The sequence below is a fragment of the Malaclemys terrapin genome, chromosome 19 (genome assembly GCF_027887155.1).
Source record: "Malaclemys terrapin pileata isolate rMalTer1 chromosome 19, rMalTer1.hap1, whole genome shotgun sequence".
Taxonomy (NCBI): domain Eukaryota; kingdom Metazoa; phylum Chordata; order Testudines; family Emydidae; genus Malaclemys; species Malaclemys terrapin.
Window position 1 is genome coordinate 8,674,695 of NC_071523.1, and position 9,627 is coordinate 8,684,321.

At 47.2% G+C, this 9,627-nt stretch overlaps 1 protein-coding gene across 1 annotated transcript; it reads right to left on the reverse strand.

Annotated features, from left to right (window-relative positions):
- Positions 1 to 4,214: 4,214 nt before the first annotated feature.
- Positions 4,215 to 7,611, reverse strand: CAMK2N1 (calcium/calmodulin dependent protein kinase II inhibitor 1). The gene is made up of 2 exons (XM_054009452.1): positions 7,159 to 7,611; positions 4,215 to 5,572 (listed from the first exon to the last, which is right to left on the reverse strand). The coding sequence occupies exons 1-2, from the start codon at positions 7,325 to 7,327 to the stop codon at positions 5,502 to 5,504; spliced, it is 240 nt and encodes a 79-aa protein (XP_053865427.1). The 5' UTR covers positions 7,328 to 7,611; the 3' UTR covers positions 4,215 to 5,501.
- Between the last annotated feature and the right edge of the window lie 2,016 nt (positions 7,612 to 9,627).

Genomic DNA, 9,627 nt, shown 5'->3' on the forward strand with positions numbered 1-9,627 from the left:
TCAGACCCTACGTTTGCCTGCAATTGCACCATTTGATAGCAGCTATCTCAGAACTGCAGATGAGAGATTTCACTCGCTTTTACCACAGAAACTCTGCAGCCAGGTGCAAGTCCCCCTGTGCTAGGACGTGCTGTCATTAACATTGCCTTATTCCACACAGCAGGCTTTGGGATAGTTTTTACAATGTTCTTTTTTTTTTTTTTCCTTCCCAAACAGGCAGGTTTTATAAACCAGAGCAGCTGTTCCAAGGGTGAGGGGAGAAGGGACTGTACAGTCTCCAGTCTGAGATGACAGCTCCACTCAGCAGGAAGTTGCTTTTATTAAAATATTTTTTTGAAAGCATCCATCGTGCCTTTTACAGAACCTAGGCTACCATGGACACTGCATTCTTCTCAGCTGGCTTGGGGTTTGCACAGATTTCAGGGCTTGCGTTTATTTTACAAATCTCAGTTCTCTCTTCCAAAGAATGTTTCTAAGATTCTTGGTTTCCCCAAGCACGGTCAATACTCAATTTCCCTGCACAAAGCAACTGCTGTTTGCAAAATGCCAAGCACCGGTGTTGAGCTCTTTACAACTAATCAGTAGTAGCAATAATAACTATTATTTTTAACGCTGTGAGCTGTGCCAATGGAGGTGGTTCTTTTGTGGTGTGTGAAATACACTTCTCAAGGTGTGATTAATTTTTATGGTCATAAGCATAAGGCAGAAGCATCCAAACTTTGCAACACCGAGGGATGTGTTGGCAATTAGCCAGCAGCCCTTGGGCATCACCTCATTTGCATGTAAATTTACATACATTTAACTTAAAAAAAAATCCACATGCCACCATAATATTTATATCATTGCTGGCAGGTGAATAGAAACTACTCAGTGTTTTAGTTCAGCGGCTGCTATACACAAACTGCAGGTGACTGGTTTTGTTTTCATGTATGTAAAGGGAAAGGGCAGCTGCAGGACCCCACAAGTGTTTGACCCAAGAGCTACGCTTTAGGGTCCCTGATCTAAGAGAAATATTTGTGACTAATAATTATATTTATAGACTAATAATTAATTTAACTTCCCAGGAACAACTGTGCATTGTTAGTCTGAGCTATTCCACAACAGCTGTGCTGCACCCCAGAAATGGCTGCATTTCAGTGCTGGATGACATGTTATTTTATATATGTCTGACCTAACTCACAAGACCGTTGTGAGGCTTAAGCTAGGGCCCAATCCTGCACATCCTTATTTGTGTGAATAAGCTTTACTTATGCTTGTTGTCCTATTAAAATCAATGGAATTGCTCGCATCAGTGCGTATTGCTAGTGTGAATGAGAATTTGCAGGATTGGGCCCTTCATGTTTGCCAAATACTTTGAGATCCTCAGATGAAAGGCAAATGTGATGGATAGCCTGATCCTGTAATGGGCTTCACCTGGGCACAGAGGTCCACCTGCACAGAACTCATTACAGAATTGGGTCTACAGTTCACATCTTTCAGTGGGAGCGGGATTGGGCTCTATTATTCTTAGGTCTGATTGTGCCTGACTTGTGGTGAGTGTGCCAGGAAGTCATTTTCTCCCTCTCTCTCTCTCTCTTCATTCTGTCTGCAGCTGCTTCTTTCATTTCTCTCTCTCTCTCTTTTTTTTTAAATCAATAATTTACAAGAGTTTGTAAAGAATTCCCCTTAGAAGCAAGGCTGGGGGTGAGGGGTGTCTTAAGCTGTCAGCCAGAATCCACCAAGATTTACATTTATTGCAAGTATTCAATTAATTGTGTTTGAATAATGCAGCCCTTGATGCTCAATCAATGAGAGGGATTATAGATTCTCTCATCATCTTTAGAGCTTAATATCCTCCCTTTCTATATTTACTGTTGCTCAGACATATTTTCACAATATGTTCTACACTTGGCATAATTTCCTGCCAATTAACATGCTTCCAGATTCCAAAGTGCATCCTTTACAGATGTTTACATTCACATTTTCCATTTAAAGATGCCTGTGACACGGAAGTGTCCACAAAACTACCTGACACTGCCTCCTCACCACTGACACAATTGCTTTTGTGCTATTATAGTAATATTTTAATGCCATCTCCTGAAAAACCACCATCAGAGCCTTTCAACCACCAATTGACAAACCTACTCAGCTTGAGAATAGGAGCTCTTTGTTCGCGTTCCACAGCCATCCCCTCTGCATAATCCTCTCACAGTGTATTGTCCACAATGAAAAAAGGCTACACAACAGAAACCACTCACACAATTGTTAGAGAGAGAGAGAGAGAGAGAGAAAAGAAAGAAAGAAAAGGGGAGAGGGAATAAATAGAATTAAGAAAATATATTTTTCAAATATATAAAAAGAGACACTTTGCAGTGATCAGTAGTTTTGGAGGCAGGATAATATTTTTTCCCCCTTTGTTCCCACCCTGCCCCTACCTCTCAAATGTCCCTGTTTTGAAGGAGGCCACTCGTCTTAAGTCTAAAGGTACCTACAGCTGCACAGATCAGACACTTTTTGTCTTGAAAGTTATTTACATTGGGTTTTTTTTGTTTTTTAATCACAAAGCTCAGGCTATAGAAAAAGTTTATTACACTGAACTGATGAATCCCATGGCATAGAAAGTTTTTTGCATGAATTATTTTGTGTCCCCCTCATTTGGGGCCTCGCTCACCTGTTGCATCCCACAGTCAGGCGCTCGCAGATTGAGAGATGCCCCTCTTAGCTCTTCTTGTTGAAATTACGATCTTCTTAACACCACCCTCTGTAAATTTCGCTTCCTAGCTGGGGCAGTTCTTTGGTGAAAGGAGGGATCTCAAACATGGCATTACACATACACACAACCCCCCCAACCTCAGTAAATAAGAATTCCTATTAACAACACAACGTAGCTGGCACAAAGTGCTTTTCCTCCATTGATCTCACCCTGCGGCACAAGCCACTATAATAATGACCCATTTGTAGGCATCTTCATGTTTTATTATTTATATAGTGGTAGGATCTAGTAGCCAACCAGAGTGGGGCCCCACTGCATTAGGTGGTGTACAAACCTATCAGGAACCATTGCAAATAACAACTCAATTCACATGCGAGAGTCAGATCCATGCACCTTTGTAGGGCTATTGTTATTATTCTAGAATTATGCTTCTTAGTATCAATTGCCATTGTTCAGTGACTAGCACTGCTGAGTTACCCTCCTTGGCCCTTTTGCCCTGGCTGTTACATCTGTCTCAGCCACTCCCAGCCCTCATATTGCTCCGTTCAATGTTATGACACCAGATCTCAAGAGTCTTACCAACAGCCCCAGCAATGCTCACTGAAGCATTGGATTGTGAGTTCTGGTAAGAATCCAGGAAAGCCTCTTGCTGGCAAAGCTGGGAAGAGAGGTTGTGCTGGTTTTGCAAAACCAAAAACAGGAACCGTTTGGATCCAGGTGCCTTTTAATCTGAGCTCCCTCCCTCCCCTCGGCCCAAGGTCAGGGAAGGGGAGCTGGTGAGTGGCTCTGCTTTGGCCCAGCTCTAGTAATAATCCAGGCAAACACACTCTTCCTCCATCCCCCAGCCCTTTCTCCTTCACCTTCAATATCAGAGGCTCCAGCAGCAGGCACGTTATTGTTCGACCCACTTGGCAACTGTTGGAAGCTAGGGACAGCACATTAAAGCATGGTCAGGTTTATTCGGCAGTGAAGGGGCCAGAGGGAGAAAGCACAAGGATTCTGAGGGTTTTTTTTTTTTTTTTTGTCTTTCAAGTAAATCCTTCTCCTTGCCAGTAGTGAGTTTTTGCTTGTTTGTTTTTCAATACATCAGGCAGGCAGTTCTAAGCAGGCAGGAATGGCTGGTGGGTTTGCTGTTGTGTAATGCCATCCAAGGACAGACTGGCATAAAGATGGAGGTGGGGTGTGTGTGTGTGCGTGTGTGTGTGTGTGAAAATCAATGACGACTAGCAAACCAACACACCCAACCCACCGGGCTCCATTTAACTTTCCCCTGGGGAGCAATAATCACAACTCCTCCATATGCCCAATTCCCTAGTAGCCTCAGTATGAACAGAAAGTACTTCCAGCATGGGCCAGCTTGACATGTCATTATTTTCTTCTTTCCTTGACATTCCCCCAGTGACCACCTAACACCTCACTCTGAGGCAGACATATGCAGCCTTAGCGTTCTGCCTGAAACAGATCTCCCTGCATGCTGCAGGCACAAAAACAAGACAAGAGATACTGATCAGACACAGGAATGGACTGTTTTGTTTTTTATTGTACATTGCAGAAATAGCCCTATGTCGTGGATAAAAGTGCAACATACACAATATTTAAGAAAAGAAAAAAAAAATAAAATCCTTCTTGAGGTCTGTCTTTCAAAGTTGCAAACAAAACCAGTAAAATAGTCCCTCACACAAGAGGCTTTTTTTTTTTTTTTGCACATATCATGCAAAAAAAAAGTAAAAGAAAACTCAGAAGATATTTTTTTATATATATATATAGATGTCTAGATATCAATAAAATCCAGTAGAGAGCCCTATAAAGAACAGAAAGGACACCAAAAGTGCTACTTTACATAAACTCAAAGAGCACTAAATAAGAAAGGAAAACCGACTGCCATTTGGCATCTCAAGATATTTGGCACTCTTGTGATTACATTGGATTTTTTTTTGTTCCGTTTTTTTTTTTTTTTTTAAACACAGTCTATTAAAGAGAATAAACTGCCACAATATAGGAAAAAAAACAGAGATTGCCCACACTACAGACTGCATGGTAGTTAGAAAAAGCTGAGCATTTTTTTCTGTTTTACATATAAAATTTGTCCATTTGCGCTAACTTGAGCAGTTGCTCACAGCAACAAAGTAATACAAGCTTTAAAAAATAAAACAATTATTCCTATAGTTCATTCCTTATAAAAGTTTTTTTTCCACACATTCCATCGATACGTTAAAATGTGACTAAAATGAAATATATATATATATAATTTATATATCATTTTTTTTAAACATCCAAGGACATCAACATAAAAAAACCCAATGAAACTGATAGCATGTTACATCCAAGTGCACGGAATCATTTTTGCAAGATTAAATAATGTAAACAAGGTGCTCTTTTGGAACAAGCATGACCAGCAAAAGGTACCACGGTCCGAAAACACTGTGTTTTGCTGCATTGTTCGAAGAACTTTAAACCCCAGATCTAGAATTGTGCAATATTCATCATATAGAAAAAAGAAATGACTAGTAATTTAAACAATATAGCTGTAACTCATACACTTTGATTTATTACGGTTTGTGGGCTGGGTTTAGGGTTGGGTTTTTGTTTTGGTGGATTTTTGTTTTGTTTTGCACATTACTTAAACCTTCTTCCTTTTCGCACCTCTTCTGTCTCCAAGCCTGATGTTAAGATACAATCTGCTGATGTGCATTGCGGATCACAGGCTAGTAATGAAGGATTTCAGAGTGCTTTTTTTGTTTGTTTTTTGCCAATAATGTATTACATTGTAAATTATTTTTCCCCTTTACTCAGTGTCTCTGGGAGGGAATTAAACACCGGGAGGTGCCTTTTCTGAAAGATTTTTCAGCACATCATCAATTCTATCATCTTCAATGACAACTGTAAAGCAGAAAAACAAAATGATGAATACATTGTAGCTTCCCTTGTCCCGTCCCCCTCCCCTTGCTGTTGCATGAATTCCCCTGGTATTGCAATCTGCCCCCCTGAAACACGTATGGTTCAACAGAGTCTCTCTACCTAAGGTCCAAGGCAACACTGAATTCCAATACACACACACATATGGTTATTGCAAATGATTTTGTTTAAATTGCATAAAAGTCAGGGAAACATGAGTTTCATAGAGAAAGAAGTGTGTCCATTCAGCATTTTGCTGCTAATTAAAGAGAAGAAGTGATACCATTGCAAAGAATTAAATGCACTGGATAATGTTACACACTTAATCCAGTGTTTTCAAGGTCACCAAACACTTGGCCGCTAGGGTTAGGTTGTCTAAAACAACTGATGGTGTATTTTTTTAAATCAACTGGGATAAGTCCTAGCTGAATGGAACCTATTCCCCTCTGAAATGAGTTGCAGGATCTCTGAGCTCTCTAGATGTCAAGAGACACTTCCAGATTAGCCATGTTGTGACTATTGAGATCACTTGGAATTTCTTTGTCTCTAATAGGGACATGGGGTTAGGACTCTTTAGGGTTTTTATCATAAACATGCAATGTGGAGAAAAAGAGAGAAGAAAACATCTTTTTAACTGCCAGATGACCTTCCCTCTCCCCCATGGGTACCTACAGGATCTACCGCAGTTTTCCCACTCAATGCAGACTCAACACCTCCCCAACAGCATTTTGACTTGCAAGAAGGAATTCTGCGCACAAGACTCAGACTTGGATTTGATACATTTAAACTAGTCAGAGAACTACATGCCCCCCCCCCTTCCCCCGCTCCAGTACACAGAATGTTTTAACTACAGGGATGTGGTCACTTCTCTAAAGAAGTGAAAATGCCGCTGGGGAGGTGTTGGGTGTGCTGTGAATGGCAAAGAGGAGTGGGGGATCTGCTCACCTGAACTGTGGGGTAAAAAAGACCCATCGGTTTACACTGCTAAGCGAGCAGATCCCATGCTACATTTTATTCCCCCACCCCCGACACACCCTATTGATCACCCCCGTGCACAGAGCAGGCACACGGTGGCAAATGGAGCTGCACCAGTGCCCGGTCCACGCTGCCCTGGGATTCCCCCAGCAGACTGGAGATCCCGACCCCTTACTCAGCACGTCAACCCATTCCGCGCGGGTGACAAGCCCTTGCTAATCCCGCAGCCTTGTTCTCCTCCAGCCGCCGCCCGGCTCCGGATCCCAATCCCCGCTCCCGGAGCCCCATCTCGGGGCGTCTGTGCTTGGCAACGCGCCTATGGGGAGGAGGGGGCTCCTGGCCAAGCAGGTGTGAAATCTGGCGGCCAAGGGGGGGGGGGAGCTCGGGGCGAAGTGACTCCGATTCCGAACAGCTGCGGAGAAGGGAGCGAAGCGGGGTGACTCCGATTCCGAACAGCTGCGGAGAAGGGAGCGAAGCGGGGTGACTCCGATTCCGAATAGCTGCGGAGAAGGGAGCGGGGCGGGCTCGGGGGAGACCCCCCCCCCCCCAGCCGGGGGCTGTAAGGCTTTCGGAAAGGGGGCGAGCCCGGTCCTTACCTCTCTTGCTCCTGCCGATCTGCCCCAGCTTGGGGGGCCTCTTGTTCTGCCCCCCCGCGAAGAAGTTGCTGGTGTCCTGCAGGCGGCAGGTGAAGGAGATCTGCCCCACCTCCCCGCCGTCCCCGAAGTGCCCCAGCTTGTCCTCGCCGTAGGGCAGCACCTCCGACATGGTCTGGCCGGGCGGGTCCGCGGCCCCTGGCCCTCCGCCCGCTCCTGCTCGCTCGCAGCCGGCAGACAGGGTCGCCGCTGGCCCGGCAGCCCCGGCCCGGCAGGGGAAGCGGCGAAGCTGCACCGGCGCCGGGGGGGTCCCGCTCCCGACTGGGCTCAGTTGAAGCACCGCGGCCCCAGCCACATCCTCCGGCGGCGGCGCGAGAGTGGCCGCCCGGCTCCCGGGCGAGAGGAGGCAGCTGCGGCGGCTGGAGCAAAGGGGGGGCGGGGGGCGGGAGTCCTTCCCCGCGCTGCCGCTGGGGGCTGGCTCCGAGCTGCGGGCGGGGGGGGGGGGGGGGGGGGGGCAGAGAGATCCCGGGAACAGGAGCAACGTCACCGAGGGCAGAGCCCGGCTGCCGCGCGCGCGGGCGGGCGGGGCTGGGCTGGGCTCGCCCCGGGGGGGTCGCCCCTCCCTTGCAGCCTCCGCCTCTCCGCCCGGGTGCTTTCCCGGCTGGGTGCACGAGAGCTCTGCCCTTCCCAGGCACCTGCCACCTGTGCCCGAAGCCTCCCATCGCCCCCCACCCCCATGGCAGGTGGGGACGGGGGGGGGGGGGCTTGGCTCTCACCACTGAGCCTTACTCCCTCCTAGAGGGAGAAACAGAACCCCTGACACCCAGGCAGGGCTTAGCCCCGGCACCTCCGGGCCTGGCACATCAGTTATGGGGAATGTAACAAAATAATGGCCTGAGCCCCGGCCCCTCTTTCATTACCAATTCAACACTGTTCCCAAGCCGCCTGGGCAAGGCCACCCTTCCTCTCCTCAACCAGCTTGACTCCTTCGTTTTCAGCAGCAGGGCACGGTCTCTGCCTCTGCTTCTACCCCCCACCCCATATATACTGCAGCATTCTTGCTTTCCTTGTATCTCCTGGTGCACATCCCCATGCTCCCTTGATTTCTGGGAGCGCCCCTCTTGCAGCAGAGTGGAGGAGGGGTGCTTGCAGCAACAAGATGGAGTGGAAGGTACAGAGCTAGCACGTTGCCAGATGCTCTGCTGAAAAGGCAAGGGCTGCTGCTTTAGTTAATGGATTATTATGGTTCATTATTTGGAGGAAATCCCCTCCCCCAGCACCCCTCACTGCTGTGATCTCCAAGAAAGGGGCTGACAATTGCCTTTCTCCCTCTGAGTACCCTGGTCTGGGTCAGTCTCCTTAGTAAAGGGGCAGGGACACCACCTCGGGTGGATGTTTCATTGGCTCCCTTTAAAAATCTAAGGAGCATTTTGAACAGCTTCTGACCAAAAGCCTCAATACTGAGATTAACATCAGAGAAACGCTGAAAGAAGGGACCTAGATAATCTAACCTGATCTAGCCAGGTATTTAGACTGCTCGTCAAATGGGGAAGGGACCAATGTCCCCCAATGCCCATGCTCTTCCCAGTCTCAGGGAACGAATTGTATAGTACATGCCCGTCCGAGCCTTATAGACAAGCTCAGCTCATCGCTCCTGAGCGAGCAGCGCCCTCCTGCAACGATCCCATTTATATCCTATCGCTGGCATCTAAGTAATTGTCCTTTTCCTCTCTCACCCCTTCCAGGAATCCCCGTCAAGTGGATTCTCCCACCACCTCCTCCTGGGAAAAGAAGCCTGAATGTTGATTCCCTGACTAAGGTTCTGCAGTACCTTGGCCAGCCATTACAGCAGTGGGGAAAGGGATGGCAAAGCCCCGTTTTCTTTAGTCTCAGAACAGCAGCTCTGCAGTAATGGCACTAATGCAGCGGGTGGAGCATTTGTGAGGCTTGGGCTAAGGCTACTGCCATCTTCCTTGTGATGAAGCCTTAAGGCCCGGGAGATAAAATCTTCTACGCTGCTGGCAGCTTTACTCTGTAAATGGCCCTGTTTCCTAATGTGTGCTCTGCTTCCATAACCAGTCCTCAGTGTGGATGGAAAGGAAGGATTCACTCACAAGGGGGTGTAAAGGGCAGAGGATGAGGGATGTGGCCTGTTCATGGAGCTGGAATATATAGTGAAGACTGCCGTGTGGTATCTATACGCTCCCCATACCTGGCTCTCCACACAGCCAACACTGTAACAACCTACATGGAGCTGGAGGGAGGAGCACAGGTTGCAGGAGGGAAGAGTTTGGAGGAGGCGCTGGGAAGTCAGTCTGTGTGCACGTGGCTGGAATGCTAGCTGCCACTGCCGCACCCCTGTGAACCGTTCTCTTAATAAAGATTTAATTTAGTTTTAGAAACATGGTGCCCTCTCATGTCATTACTCAGCATGTGGTACGTGAAACAAGCACTGTGGGTATCTCGCCTGTC